This window comes from Malus domestica, chromosome 01 (assembly GCF_042453785.1).
Source record: "Malus domestica chromosome 01, GDT2T_hap1".
Lineage (NCBI taxonomy): Eukaryota > Viridiplantae > Streptophyta > Magnoliopsida > Rosales > Rosaceae > Malus > Malus domestica.
This window is the reverse complement of record NC_091661.1, coordinates 30317338-30333891: the sequence shown is the minus strand read 5'-3', so window position 1 is coordinate 30333891 and position 16554 is coordinate 30317338. Positions and strand designations below refer to the sequence as shown.

The 16554-nt window shown below is 37.5% G+C and overlaps 2 protein-coding genes and 1 pseudogene across 2 annotated transcripts; all 3 read right to left on the bottom strand.

Moving 5' to 3' along the window:
- Positions 1-973: 973 nt before the first annotated feature.
- Positions 974-2740, bottom strand: LOC103443218 (probable NADH dehydrogenase [ubiquinone] 1 alpha subcomplex subunit 5, mitochondrial). The gene is made up of 2 exons (XM_008382027.4): positions 2288-2740; positions 974-1415 (listed from the first exon to the last, which is right to left on the bottom strand). The coding sequence occupies exons 1-2, from the start codon at positions 2598-2600 to the stop codon at positions 1216-1218; spliced, it is 513 nt and encodes a 170-aa protein (XP_008380249.2). The 5' UTR covers positions 2601-2740; the 3' UTR covers positions 974-1215.
- A 2802-nt stretch (positions 2741-5542) lies between these two features.
- On the bottom strand, positions 5543-8085 carry LOC103443210 (probable WRKY transcription factor 27). The gene is made up of 3 exons (XM_008382015.4): positions 6792-8085; positions 6445-6558; positions 5543-6360 (listed from the first exon to the last, which is right to left on the bottom strand). The coding sequence occupies exons 1-3, from the start codon at positions 7484-7486 to the stop codon at positions 5757-5759; spliced, it is 1413 nt and encodes a 470-aa protein (XP_008380237.3). The 5' UTR covers positions 7487-8085; the 3' UTR covers positions 5543-5756.
- Positions 8086-13059: 4974 nt separating this feature from the next.
- On the bottom strand, positions 13060-16516 carry LOC103443201 (uncharacterized; annotated as a pseudogene).
- Positions 16517-16554: the final 38 nt, after the last annotated feature.

Here is a 16554-nt window from a genome sequence, read left to right as displayed (position 1 = left end):
CTTTGATGCCTCTAACAGAAGTCACCAGGCTCGTTGTCAACACAAATGAAGTTTACTGTTTCAGAAAAAGTTGCCTTCGCGTTCTTTCCGCGTGCAACTCACAGTCCCTGCCAGGGGGCATCTGTGTCCGCAGTGCAATTACCAAACCGCGTCTTGACGACGACCTCTACTCAGCCAACAACCTGCTGTCTCTCTATGCGTGCTCTGGAGTTGTATCCTGGACTGGGGTGCTGTCTGCTTATGTCAGGAACGGACACCATCACGTCTCGCTTGAATTCTTCGATTCGACGATTGTTTCCGGGGCAGTGCCCAAATGAGTTTACGCTCTCAAGTATCTTAAAATCATGCTCATTGCCGGAGAGTTGGATTACAGGACTTGAATCCATACGTATGCGGTCGAGCTTGGATTCATTCGCGGTGATCAACGCTGGCTTGGAGGATGATACTTGTACACGAAATGTTTTCTGACCTCGTAGAAGATGGTTTGAGAGCATTTACGGAGATAAAAACATTGCTCCCGGGGAATATACAGTAAGGCGAGGGATGGAGCTTGACCCGTCTGATGCAGCATTTTACGTGCTGCTTGCAAGTTTGTACGATGATTCTGGTCAGCCGGATTTAGCCGAAAGTACACGACAGGCAATGAGGGAGAGGGGATTAAAGAAGAAGGGTTTAGGGGGTTGAAGAAGAGAGGATACCCGTATCAGACTATGAAGATTCATCATGTCATAGTGAGAAGTTAGCTGTGGCATTCGGTCTTCTCAATACACCATGTAACGCCTCCATACGCGCATCTAAGTATATACGTATATGCAGCAGAGGATCTTTCTGGTTGTTTTAATATGTAAAATTACAAGAATTCAGAAAGCCACAACAAAGTGTTTATAACTATGCAATTGTGTGATCAAAATCAAGAACCAGAGATCGTTCATAACACCAAAACCACGAACAATCCCAATGCCAATACTCGAAGAGCTAAAACTGTGTTACATTATTCATTCTCAATGGGAATCAGGGACGGAACTTAAGTAAACAACATCGCAATGGTATCAAGCGCAGAAATTGAAATATTCAAGCGTTCCTCCCATGATTAAAATTTATACAGCCCAGCAAACAGGCACTGTCACCAGCAATAAACAGGAGAGAATACAAGAAAAAAGACTTCAATTCAAATCTGGAATCCAAAGTACCTAGAAGCATATGCCGACGGATGGTTTACTCCTTTGCGTCTGAACCAATAGAGGTGACTTTAGCCTCATCCAACTTTGGTTGGTTTGTAGCAAGGCCTTCCAGCGTTTTGTAAAACTCCTCAGGAAGAGGACCAGGTCGGTGCAGAGGAACGTGCTTGGGAACTGGAGCATCATTCTCGATCACCTCACATTCGTAATCATCAGGAACACCCCATGGATCCCACTCTGCAATGCAAGTCAATACAGAATGCAAACTATTACGAACAATCCATTGTATATCGTATCTCAAAATGTCGCTCAAACAAGAACTTCATATAAAGGCAACAGAAAGACATCAGTTTGAACATCAGAATGATAAAACTCTGAGACGGAAGAACTAAAAAATCAGCATTAACTGAAGCATGCAAGTGCACAATGGCTGGTAAAAACCATAGTTCACAGTTCACACAAACAAAGATTCCTACTTTGGACATTGAACGAGAGTTTGAAATGCTTCAAAGTGAAGAAAACAGATTTGCTTATTATATGTTCCACTTGAGCTTGGATTCAAATGTGTCCATTCACCGCAACCGCCACCCTCCACTCCCCCTGCCACCCTCTTTTTTCTTCTTTAACCACCCCATATGATATGCATTAACAAACAACCAGCATTCTCGGGCAATCATTGTTTCTTCGGAACTGATAAAATCAAGTACCCACCTTTCGTTTCATGACGTAGTAAACAAAATACCCGACTGCTAAAGAATTTATGAACTTCGCTCACTTTTCCCCTAATTTCCACTACAAGAAATGAACAACTTACTAAGTTACCATCACAAAACAAAACTACACAGGCCAGATTAATCACCAAACTTTCTAATTCCAATTCGATTACTTTTCGATTTCTCATCAACCAAACTAAGCAAAAATGTCGAAATCACAAACAAGCACTCAATTTCCCAAAATAAAACCACATTTCTGAGCTAAATTCCAATTTTCATGGCCCATGTCAATCCCAAAACACAAATAACCACTCTCAATTTCATTTCTTTCAAAAACGAGAATAAAGAATTAAGTAAATTATAAAACTAGCAATAAAAATAATAAATTGTACTGACCGATCATCTTGCCGGTGAGAGTGAGCTCGTCGCGCGCCTCCTCGATGAGCTCCTCGACCTGGCCGCAGCCGAGCTTCTTCTCGATGGCCTCCCAGTCCTCCTCTTCGCGGCAGACATTGAGGCGGTGGCGCGTGAAGCTCTCGACGGCCTTGCGGTAGCCTTCGTCCTCGGGGATGGCCTGGACCTCCTTTAGGGTTTTGGAGTAGAGCTCGATTAGGACCTCCCTCGCATTGGGGACCACGTCCAGCCCTACAATCCCTGTCGTCTGCTTCACCCTGGCCAACAACGGCCGTCCGATCGCTCGCAGGAACATGTTTTCGAATCTCTCTCTCTCTCTCTCTCTCTGTGCGATTTGAAAGCTCCGAGTCGGATCGGTTCTTCTTCTCTCTCGTAGCTCACACTCGCGCGCCGTAAAAACCCGTTTTGGGAAACGGATATGGTTTCAGAATTCGGGTTTCAAGTAATTTGATGTTGCCACGTCGTCATGAGCCCAATCATGTAAAAGCAATCAAGGCCTGCAGTAGACTTTGGGCCTGAGCCCAAATACGAATGGTCGAGGGAATTTTCGTTAATACAAACGATATTTTATATTAATTTATAATTAAAGTGGAAAAAGTTTAAATTTGAAACACAACGTGTCAAAGAGGAAGTTCTAACCACAAGAATAATTCATCACATATCAATGATTAATTTAATAAGTATAGTACTACATCTCTTATTTATTAAGATTTAAGATATAAATAACAATTAATAAACAAGGACTCTTGTTATTTTATTTTTATTTTTTATAATTTATTCGTTTTGTTATAGACATGGTCCCTCATACTTAAACATAATAAACCAGCAACTTGCTTCACCATTAAAATTCGTCGTATTTTTCTGCAACCACACCCCATTGCTTATGATATAGGATTGATGCTCAATCAATAATTTATAATTCACTTGCACATATTTATACGTCGGAAAGTGATTTTCACACACTTATTTTTTCTTCTCACGCAAGTTTCTTTATTTATCACCATCGGATTGAATAAATTAAACAGAATTGACGACCAAATTTAAATAGAGGAGTGTAAGAAACAAAGGAGAGTGTGAGAGGCTTAAGACTCATTTGAAAGTGCTTTTAAAAAACGAGTGTAGAGAAAATGAATTTTTGTTCCAAAAGCACTTGAAGTGTTTTTCCATAATTCACTTGCATTTTTACTAATAATTGATTCTAATTTTTTTTATTACTAAAAACGCTTTCACCGACCCTATCCTCGTGTTTCAAGGAAAAACTTATCTTTGTTTTGTTTTCTATGCCCTTTTTTTAATAATTTCAACAATTTCAAAAACACTTTCAAACAAGCCCTAAATTTAGTAAATCACTTTCCTGGATGTTTTCTTTTCCACATAAAATATTCAATAATATTTTCTAATTAAAGTTAAAGACAAAACCCTAAGTAAAATATATTTGACCTATTCTAATCCTTAAATATCCAATGAGATTATTTTACCAATAAGTCACCCGAATTTTGTCCTCTTATGTGGACAGACAACGAGAGAATCCAGTGTTTGTCTCGTGACAAAGGAGACTGAACCGGAGCGGTTCACGGGTGACTAATTAAACCATGGGGATGACATATATCTTAGACTATGGTTTATCGAAGGATATAAACAACTTCTAAAAGTACAAAAATTTTCCCAAACAAAATTATTACCTTAAAAATTAGATGTTATTGACCACTTCACTAATATAGGTGGCCTCCATGCATGCATGCATTGAAATTAAAAAAAAAAAATAACCGTATCGATAATAAATGTTGTCTAAAAAGCAGTATTAACTCATTATCCACTCAGATTTTTCACCTCTTCTTAAGAAAGTATTGAAACTTTAGTTAATAAGAATTTTTGTTGTTGGATATTGTCATAAATACCATAACATAAAAGGGAGAGAAAATTAAAGATACCAAAAACAAAAGTGGATTGTAGGTAATTACAAAAATAACCTTAAATTTCAAATGATTTAGTAAACAATTTTTTCTCACTTGTAAGTAAGAAGTATTAAGTTCACCTTTCATGAATAGTGAGTTTGATATCAATTATTGATGACTTATTGTGATGGTTTAGCCTGACCCTTTACGTTTAAATTTTTAATATAATCGTTCTATATATGAAGAAGAAAAAAAAAGGAAAAAATTATCACTTAACAAACAAGGGTATCTATAATATAGTATAGAAAATTGTTTCAAAAGGACTTTTAAATGTCTGGAAGCGCTTTTATATAAAATGGTTTTGGAACCAATCCTTAATAAAAATGCAAGTTAATCGTGAAAAAAACACTTCAAATGCTTTTGAAATCCAAAAATATTTTCTCTAAAAATGTTTTCAATTAATAGCACTTTCCAAATGAGCCCTAGATCGCTAAAACATAACTCTAGTCTGTGTTTGTCTTTAACAAAATTTGTTATTTATTGTACTGTCTTTTTTTCCTGAAGATTTTAAATTTCTAATAATACTTACTCATTATATTAATATTTTTTATATTTCTCATGCAATTAGTTAAATGTTTATTATATATCATATCATGAATGTGGTGGAAGAAATTGTTCAAGGCAAAGCGCATACAAGTAAATATACAAACGCAACAAGTATCAAACTCATACCACCTCATGATCCATGCATGGTTACGTATAAATATTCACTACATCATCATTAAGAGATGAGGGTTTTGTCATCCTTAATCACATTTGTTAGACTAGTTTTTCAGAACACACAAAACTCATGCCTAATGTTTTTTTTTTCTACCAAATTACCATCCTTAAATGTTATATAAACATCGTTTAATGATGATATAATTGATTATATCCATCTATATAAATGAACTTGTCGACAAATAATCATTTATAGAAATGAAACGCGTATCTAAATTTTTTTTCCAGCAAAACTGCCACGCGTAATGTCCTAAGTATATCATGTTAATTTAATGATTATGCTACGATCATATCTAACCACGTGGATGAATTTACGTGAATACGATGAAGTCAGTAAGTCAGTTATAAATAGTTTTCTTTCTAATAAAACGAAACGCGTGTCTGAGTTTTTGAAGTCGATATATCAGTTATAAACGTCTAGCTAATAACGATATGACTAATCGTATTTTTGTACGTGAATTAGTTTTACTTTTACGTGATTATGGTGAAAGTCAATAAATTCGTTAATCGTTATAGATAAGATATTTTTTTCTCATTAAATATTAAACACCAGAAGTAATCCTTAGCGAAAAACAGAAACCCTTCATATTCAATTTAAAAGAAGAGATAAATACAGCTGAAACTCTATGAGGAAGAAGGAAGAGATTCTTTTCTCTGTCTCTTCTATACAATCTAATAATATAAGAACCCTGTCTCTCTTTTTCTCTATCTCTCATAGAACTAACACAATAATAAAAGGTTAAATAAAAACCCTATGCATCCTCCCTACTTGTTGGCTAATAGCAACCACTGCCAACGGTTGCTCCGGCAGCGGAGGAGCAATTAGCATCAGTCCAAGAAGACCCCAAACTTGATTGCACATTATCCAAAAAATTATCACCGGAAGCACCCACCATAGAAGAACTTCCACTTCCGCTAGAACTAGTACTACCCAGTTCCTTCTGCCCCAAGAATATCTCATCCGACATGTCCATGTCCGGGATCACAACATCATCATCCTCGTCCTCATCCCCGTACTCGGTCTCATCCATCTCCTCATCGTCATCATTAAATTCGTCATTTTCTTTGTCAAGTGAATTGTCAGAATTGTCCTTATTGGCTACAGCCTCAGCTTGGACTGTCAAGGGTTGTCCGGTGGTGGGAGACGAGGGGTTGGGAACAGCTGCTGAACCAGAATCGTTGTTAATTGGCTGCTTTTGACACTTAGACGCAGCTGACAGCTTGTTCCTGGAGGTACCGGCAAGCGAGTTCCGGTGAGTCGGGCGAGCGTGAGTGTGGTCGCCGGAGTATGTGACTGTGAAGATGTTGGGATCCGTCGTGCTCCGCTCCACATGCTTCCTCGCCGCACACCCTTTTGAGGTGCTGCATCGGTAATAGTTCCTGTAAAGAATCATGACTCAGAGAGAAAATCGCAAAGAAAAGGGAAGGAGAAATTGAGCGTGGAAAATTAACCTAATTACATACCTTGGATGTGGAGAACCCTTGATAGGTTTTTGGCCGTACTTCCGCCACGCCCATAAATCGGCCGTGAGATCCTCAGCTTTCACTTCACACACCTTTTTATTTTGCTGGGTTCTCCTGTGAATCAATTCATGTAGTTCACATCATGTGAAAAAAGCAAAAACAAGAACAAAGATGAATTAAAAGCGATTTATGTGCACTTTTTTTTCTTTCTCAACACTAATTTTTATTTTTATCTCCTAATTATCATTTAATTTATTCAATTTAAAAGTTCAAAAAGGTAAAAAAAGTTAGAAAAAGAAAAGGCGTGCGTAAATCATTTCTCAATAGCAAATTTTGAGTATATATACCTTCTTCTTTGAGAGCGAGGGGTGTGCAATGGCATGGTTATTGGTAGCCGAGGAAGAGGATAAGCGGGATTCATGGACCCGGGCCTCATAAATCCCTGCTGATTTTGGGGCTGCCGGGGTTGAAGAATTTGATACCCCCGCTGCATCATTTGCTGTTGTTGTTGGCCATAGATTCCTCGAAAAGCAGGAGCCGGTATTCCCCGGGTGAAATGATCAGGCATCAAATGATGTTGCTGGTTCTGCTGCTGCTGCAGCTGTTGTTGGAGTTGTGCATGATGTTGCTGTTGATGTTGTTGGAGGTGATGTTGGCCACTACCACTAGATCCTCCAAAGTCAGAAATAGTGGGGGAAATTGGAATAATATTATTAGGTCCAAAGGTGGTGTTGTTAGTGCTAGGATTGTTGTTCTTGTTGTTGTTGGTGGTGGTGGGGTTGGGGAAAAAGGACTGTTGCTGCTCTTGCAAATCATTGTCTTTGGGATCGTCTAGATCGGGAAAAGAGAACAACGGATCGGTTAACTCGTCGGAACTGATCAACAAATCCCAAAAAGGGTCGTCTGCGAATTCATCCGACGGTGTATGGATAGGGGTTGTGGGTACGATCGCGGTGGTGGCGGCGGCGGTGGTATTTGTAGTGGTTTGGGCGGTTGATTTGCAACCCCTTACAACGGCGTAAAGATCCCAATCATCTGCCATTTTCAGAACGGCAGCGGCTGCGGTGTTTTGTCGTGGTTTTTGGTTGCAGCTATAAGGAAGGAGAGGTTCAAAGGACGGCGCTGACTTGGAGGAAGAGAGACACAGACACAGATACAAGCACAGACATGGACAAAGTAAGATTGTAGCTAGTGAGAGGAAATGGCGCACTGACTTGGTAAATTGTTTAATTATTTATACTGAAATTTAGTACTAATTTAACCCAAAAAGAGAGAAAAAAAAACCCAAAAAAAATTTTGAACAGTAAAAAGAAAGTGGTTTTGATGCATTTTTTGAACCGTGGCTTTTGATTGACTTTTGTAAAAATGTCAAAGACGGGGCCGGACACGGTGGCAAAGGCACTGACAGTTGGTACATATGCCCGTCCGAGTCGAAATCTGATTGGCTGTCGAAGTGTGAAACCGTCGTGTGTGAGCGTTAGAAAACCACCATGCGAGCAAACGGTCTGTGCACCACTGCCCTAGCATGCCCTACAACTGGAGGGTATATGGAGTGCTGGGTTTTATCTCTGCATAACGCTCGCCCAGCCAGCTCCCTTTTGAACGGCATATGATCAAAAACGTTTGAGGTTGGTAAAGAGGTACAAGACAACAGCAATGCTGCCACATTGTCAACATTCATGCTTGCTATTAATTTAGGATTATGTCATGGAAAATTGAGTTAAACTATTCTCCATTTTTATATTACCAAATTGTGTATATATTCATATATTATATGAAACCATAGTTTAAATGTGTATAGTATTTGTCATTAGGTACAAGGAAGGCTTGATAAATTGTTTTTTCAAACAACTCTTTCGCATGAAATTGAGCTGGCTCTCACTTGTGGCATTAATGTAACACACTCATTATAGTTGTTAATATTAGTGATAAACACTTAAATTGATACATAGTGTGACAATAGTTGGGTCATAGGGTTTTTTTTTTCTATTCAAAATAGCATTTAAGTATTTTTATCTATAGGATAGAGTTGCAAATGGGTAAACCAGTTGGCATGGCATTGTGTTTGTTGCCTTCTTGCATTCAAGTTCATCTGTGTACATTTTTGATGAAAAGTATAAAAGGAAAGAACATAATGGGTTAAGTCAGTTGGCAGGACATTGCATATGTTCGCCACCTTGTTGCATTCAAGTTCAACTGTGCACGTGTTTGATGAAAAGTATGAAAACGGAAAGAACAACATGGGTTAAGTCAGTTGGCAAGGCATTATGTCGGCCGCCTTGTTGCATTCAAGTTCCACTCCGTACGAATTTGATAAAAATATGAAAAAGGAAAGAACAGAACATGACAAACAAAAATGTTTATGTTTCATTTAAAGAGTCAATGACAGTTAATTTGAAGATTATACTGAGCAGTTTCGGAGCAGCATGAGCCCCTTAATTATAAGATGATGACTTTTGACATAACTTTTCACTTTAGTCCTTGACAATGAAATCGATAGAATTGGTCCCTGAGTTTATCTAACGTAAATCATTTTGTTCATTCCCTATAAAATATTGTCAATATCCTTATTAAATTGTCACGTAAATAGCCGGGTGACCACATTTTTAAAGGTACTTTTATCAAACCAAAACCTCCACTTAACAAGGATATTAACAGATTTATCGCGGAATGACCAAATTGTACTTCTACTGATTTTCAATATCAGGGATCAAAATGAGGAATTATGCCATTGTCATGGACCATTTTAGTTAAAAAGCCTAAGATGAATTGATCTTAAACTAACTTGACGACTTAGTAGGAATAATCAACAATGGTTAAGATAGAGAATTTGTAGAAATAATGGAAGAAACATAATTTAGTTCCAAAATTTTCGGACCCACATTTTTATACAAGCAATATTGAGAAAATGAGAATTGAACCTAGAACTTTGTGTGTTCTCTTAACTGCTTCATCTACAAATCTCTTGCATGACCGACCTTTTCTATTCGGACATTTGTTACTAATTTTTACTTTTTTGGTATTTATCATAACATATGCAATGGAACTTGATATTAGTACGAATTGTGTGGATTACCATTTGGTCTAATACTGAATTTCTACTTAATTATTCACTCATCCAATTCGAAACTGGTTTTTGTCCGGTATTGGATGAAGTTTTGAGTTTCAAATCTCAGATTGACGTTAATTTAAAATTTGAATTTCTTTAGTCCATTAGTCAAGAAAAAGAAAAGAACCCTCTCATGAACCAAAACTTATGACACGGTGAAATCGACAAGAAAATATCACATTGTGATAGGTGAAAAAGTAATTGAAAAAAAAGTATTGTTCTAGAACGCAATAATAATTTTTCGGAGGGTTTAGCCAAGGTTCATGAATGTAAATTAATTGTAATGGAAAAAAAACCGTAATTCTGCACTTTGTTCTTTTTTTATTTTTTATTATGTTACCTTAAAAATGATACAAAAAATCTCACACATTTTGGCATTTTGCACTTTATAAGTAATTAAAAAGCACAAAGATAAACCCAAAAAAGAAAAAAAGAAGCTAAGTGCAAAAGTCCATAACGCGTGATCCGCACGTGGAGATGAGAATATCCTAACCGTTCATCAAGCACACCCCACCAACGATCCTAATTCTGGAATCTGGTCCCACGGGTGGTGGGGTCCTGCATAAAGCATAAATCCACTGGTATGGAGTAGGGACAGAAAGGTAAATGACAATGTTCCTCTCCCAAGTTTTTGTCTCTTCTCCTATATACCAAGTTTTTGTCTCTTCTCCCATTTATATTATTTGAATTTGATGTGCTGGTGTTAGTTGGATTAAGAAATCTTGGCCGTCAAGGCTGGGTTTAATTTTCATGTTTTGAAAATATGGATTACAGAATAACAAAATCATCGTACAAAAACACGAGTGATTTTCTGGTTGTAAATTTTAAGAGGACGTGTATTATTTGATTATGGTGAAGGATGGACTAAAATGCTTTTAACTTTTCCGAGCTTCATTGGAGATTAGTCATACCCTTCAGAGTGTGGAGTATACTTCGATAAAAGATAAAATAAGAAAATCATCCTAAATTTTTTATTTATTTTAATGTGGGAATCTCTTAAACATAAAAATAAAACAATTCGAGTAATGTAGTTTTTTCTTACTAAAATGATTTTTTTGTTGTTGTTCAAATTACTGAGTAGTCTCGAAAATCAATGATTAGATATTACATAAGGGTATCTGATGACTCTTTGCAACGTCTATGAGACAACTAACATAAAGCTACCGTAACTCAAATTTTCATCACAAATATACATTATCTTTATTCACGAGAATTAAATTTAATTCTTTTTTAAAAGTAAGTGGATATAATTAGTGAATGCAAATTCGTAGTTAGTCTAAGTATAATTTGATTGGGGTGTGATATCCACACATTCCATTTTACTTCTCACACATATTTTTAATTTTCGGCCGTCGGATCGGATGAATTGAAGAAGATCAACAGACATAAATTAACAAGGGGTGTGTGAGAAGTAATTTAGGGTGTGTGGATAGCACATCCCAATTTGATTATAGGATATGGTTCTCAATAGAATTCAAGTTTTTGGGAAGAAATGGTTTGTTATGGTGGTTCATATTGTTAGTTAATTATTTCATTAGACTCTAAAATCGACTCCAGAAGTGCCAACTATCGTTGTGTTTTTTTTTTAATGTGAATAAACAGGAAACATTTAAATAAAGACGCAATAATTATTACTGCAAAAAGATGTAACAAATGACAGGGCTGCCTTCGTTTATTTGGAGAGAAATTTGTCATTGCGCCGAAAATACAGCACAGTATATCAAGTGTTATAATACAATAGGTTGAAAATTTGGAAGAATTTTTTTTTTCCAACTAGCTAGTTCTCCCTAATCAATTCCATGAAGCACACATAACTTCCTCCAGCAAGCAGCAGCTATTCATACACCAATCTTCCAAAATAATAAGTAGAGGGTGCATAACAAAACTTTAGGGACCGTTTTATAATTGTTTTGTTTTTAATTTCTTTTCCTCCAATTTTTTTAAAACTGAAATTTTGTTTGATAACTACTTTTAGTTTTCAAAAAAATTGAACACTGAAAACTATTTGAGTTTTCAAAATATGGCCTTGAGTTTTCACTTTTTAGTTTTTATTTTTCATTTTTTTAAACTAAAAATAGTTACCAAAAAAAAAAAATTAAGTTTTCAAAAAGTAAAAGCTAAAAACTAAAATTGAAAGGGTTGGCAAACGGCCCCTTACCATTTTATTTTTACGATGCAATATTCTAAAACCTCTATAAATGGAGATAATTTGAACTTAGGTGTACATAACGAACACTGACCTAATTTACGTCTGCAAAACAAACCTTTAATTGAAAAAAAAAAGGTGATTTGAGACCACCACTACCATTTCCTTTCCATTTTAATCTCAGGATCAAATCTAGTTAGGGAATAAGAATTTGTGATTGATATAGTTCTTTCGTATCTTTTTTGTGTGGTGGGAACTTGGACCCTGAAAGCTTATGAATGCATTATGTATGTTGGGGAGAGCATGTTGACTTTTAGGTTTGGTCCAACAAGTTCTCAAGCGGGTTGACTTTTGGATTGTGGATGAAACCATTGAGCTTCATGTCTCTGTGGAGGTTGAACCAGTAAGAAGATTAGTGATGTGACTGCTGCCAACGTCATGAGAGAGAGAGGATGGGGGGTGGGGGTCGGTTTGGTGAAGAGAAGAGGAGGGAAGGGTATCAATACTCTCAACCATCATTTTTCGATTAGTGGATCATCAATCACTTGTGAGACTCCAGGCCATTGATTCCTGATCGGATACAACATACATAAATGATTGACAATCACTCACTTGCGTCTGAACCTCAAGACTTTCAACCATCATTTTCCGATTAGCGAATCATCAGTCGCTCTTAAGACTCTTGAGTCATTGATTCATGATCGAATACACATACATTAATGACTAACAATCACTCACGTTTGGACGACTACGGTGGCATGGATTTGAGCAACATCATTTGTGGTTTTTGAGGAGAAATTTTTTAGCATGCTAAGAACACAACCTAATATACCAAGTGTCATAATATTGGTTGAAATTCTTTTCTTTTTTTTTTTCAAATATCCAACCACTTGTATTATAATACTTGATATACCGGATCGTAGTTCCGGCATCCTGAAAAATCTTTGGTTCTTGAAAAAAGAGGTCATTAGAAACCACTTTATGGTGTGGGAAAAGTGTGTCACACACTAGGAGGTAGATGTAGATTGTGGAGGGCACTCACACACCAAAGCACCGAGGGAACCATCTCCACCACGATGACCAACACCACCACATTTGTCATTTGTTGTATATTTTAAACTTTCTCGCCTATGATTGATTATCTCATTTGCCTTTACAAAGCAAATTTGCTAGAAGAGAACAGAAAAAATAGAAACAAATGGACTTATCCATGGAAACCCGATTCACATCCGGAAAAAATAAGGAAAACTAATGAAAAGTCCTAAAAAACTATAGTTTTAATGAAAATGACAAAATAAAAATGTAAGTGAATAGTATCAGAAGTGATTTTTCAAGGAAAAAATATTCTTAACGTTAAAAGTGAACAGTACCAAAAATATTTCATTATGATTCCCAAAAAAATATCTATTACAGTACCTACTTCACTGAAGGCGAAAAAAATTCTTATCCTTTCCGTTACACATACGCTCTTTTACCCTTTCTACAACAATGGTCGGTTCACATATCGTGAAATACATGCTGCCTCGAAAATGCACGAGAAACTTAGAGAAATCAGCATCCCATCATCAAAAGAAATACATGGCATGCGAACAATGTATCTTCTTTTGATGGTGGGAGAGGCAGTATCATAGTATATTCTCTATCGTACCTGAAGAGAACACAAAAATGGTTTCATAGCGAGGCTCCCTAATTGTTTCCTCCACGAACCCATCTAGCTGAACCCGTCTTTGCCATGCCAGAATAATAATCACCTACGTTTGCCACAAATAGCGGATCTCTATCTTCAAATCTTAACTCATTACTTGTATCGCTACCAAAACCATTTCCTGAATCCGTCTGCTCCAATTCTTTTGTTAAATCCTCCATCGTCTTCTTTAAATTTGCTTTACTCATCGGCCCTGCCTCACCAGTTGAAATGCCAACCATAGTAATCTTAGGAAGATTTGGATTTTGTAGTGAGCTCTGCTCTATGCATTCCTTTGACAACTCTTCATTTTGGTCCCTTTGTTTCGACCACAGATGACTAAACCAATCTCCGAAAGGAAACCAGAGTTTTATTTTGTTTCCTTTATTGGTGTGAATATCATCCTTTAATTTAATCTCCGAAGTGCTACAATCTAGAGAATCTTCAGTATCATTTACTGCTTCGCCATTGCCAAGGCATCTGGCTGACTGAGAAGCTCTGAGGAAAGAGGCCGCACTCCTGCAACAGAATGAACATGATTTTCTTAGAAAAAGCCTAAAAGATAGAACAAGCCAGTTTATTTGAACATAATTTTAAAAAAAGGTATTTGATATCTCGAGAAAGCAATTGCTAAATTCTAATGTACCTTCTCTCGAAAGAGTCAACCATATAAGGGAATTTGGGTTGAATGCCAGTTGCTTTCCGTACCCACCTATTACCCAGAAGTACTTTATCAACAGCATAGAGGAGCTGCATTTCAGCAGCTTTTGAAATGACACTCAAAGGTATTCCAGGATTCCCCATTTCATCCATTACTTCCTGAACCTGTCAAGAAACATATGTTGCAACGAACAAAATACACATACGTGAGAACAGGAAGAAAGTGAACTGGGATTGTTTTAACTTCACAACTTATACATCTACATGTGTAATTATGTCAGAGGAATGAGTAATAATTCTAAGCTTATCGTTGACGATGCGAACCCAATTCTCGATTCTTCATCTTAAAATCTTGTACACGTCTCACCACCAAACTACTTGCTCCATCAAAATAATACTTGGTATGAGATTTCATACCTCTGGAGGCTCCCATAAGTTATCTCCCATCTCTTCAATTACTTCTGCTGGTATGTTGTCATCAATCACATCATGTCGCCGCTGCATGTGCCGAGTTTGAATTAAAGAATGGAAATGCTGATCAACAGATTCCTCAAGAATGTTATCAAGCATGTTTTTATCAAAAAAGTAGGGAGTATACCTGTTGGAACAAAAGATAACAATAGAGCATCAGCTATTCTACTTAAAATTCACCAAAAAACAAACTTGACTCTTATAAATTACAAGTAATCATGCAACAAAAAAACCAGCCTTCAGTTGAAAAATCAAATAGGTGCCCAGTATTTCCATAGCGTAAAGGTGAATAAGGGCAATAAAAATTGCAAAGTTTTATACCACAAAGGAAAACGATACAGTATTGCCATATACTACAGACATTGAAGAAACTTTTTTCATTGAAAATCAAGATCTGACTGTAGCACAGAACTTGCTAAAAAAGAACAGCTCAGATAATCGGAAATCATTCATATAATGCTAAATGAACAGGAGATATATATGTATCAAAATCCTAAAACTAGAAGCAAGCACAAAACATTAGAACACACCATTGGATCCCATCTGAGCTTGCTATTGCAATATCCAAGTTTTGAGCACTAAAAACTGGAACTCCGTCAACCCTTTTGCATTTGCCATTCTGCGGCATTGTCTTGAGAAGTTTGTTAGCTGCCTTGACCTGTAGGAGCAGAAAATTTTGAGAAATGCTATACAATGTTAGGGAAGACGGTTGTCACTTGTTATATCCTACCTGTTTTTCATTTGGAACAAACTGGAACAAGTGGGGCTTTTCCTGCATAAGATTTAGTGAACAACTCACTCATTAATCCAAGAGAAGCGTAACGCACCACAGAAATTACTGACAAAAAAGAGTCTAAGAAAAGCAATATAAGTATCGATAAATCTATAATTTGACACAATCCAAAACACAACAAGGGTGCACACTTTCTACCCATTACTTCATAACAGACCAGAATGAAGCTAAACCCGTGTGAGCTTAGTGCAAGATGGGTAATTAAGCCAATGTGAAAACTTGCAACTCTCATATCTATCTTACATACTGTACAAGCTGGGATTACCTTGAAATGCTCATATGCTAAATCAAGACGACAAGCACCCACCACGCCACTCGGAATATTCAGCCGTTTCACATACGTAACTAACAACACAATCTCAGTCAGAATGCAGGTCACCCCGAGATAGAAATAAATTTGACCAAATAACCAATAAAACCAACCAGTTGTTTATGCAGAATCCTTACCCGCATCGCCTAAATCCATGAAAAACCGAAACACAGGGCCGTTTCTCTCACTATTAGTAATTGATTTAAACATCTTCTTCAGCCACTCAGGAGTTCTACAAGTAAATGCCATGAAAATTAAACGAAATTCAGCTAAAAAAATCTCCAGCACACTGAAAATTTCCTGAATTTTAATAATCTCAAATCAAACACAGCATCTTCATAAAAAATTGAATTGAATTCGATATCTTTATGCATGATATGAAATACCATTGTTGTAAAAGTTGAAAAAAAGAGTTACCTTTTGGAAATAAAGGGGATGTCGAAGTGGGTGGAGACGGCCATGAGACCAGTCCCGGAGAGGTCGCAAATACTGAAGACCTGGCCCACAAACGCCGGCCCACAAACGCCGGCCCACCGCCGCCCTTGATGTTCGAGTTCAGCCCTGCAATCCTGACCGTTGACGGGAACCCGGAGGTCGACTCGGGCGACGATGCCACGCCCTTCATGGCGGAGGTATTGGAGTCGGGCTGGAAAGCGAGAGGTTTTGGCGAGTTGGGGAGGAGGAGCCCGACGCGGATTGCCGGCGGGGGCGTGGACGGCGAGGGGGTCGTCTTGGGGGAGGCGAAGATGGAGAGGAGATTGGATGCGGTGGAGTGGACCAGGTGGGTTACTGTGGGTCCGAGTTGCTGATTGGTGTGTGGTGGTTCGGACGGCGAGGCCATGGATTTGTCGAAGTGCTTTTGTCTGTGTATAAGAAGGAAGAGGATGAGGCTCGGGAGAGAGACGCGGAGATATATCTGCTTAATTTTGGATGTCGT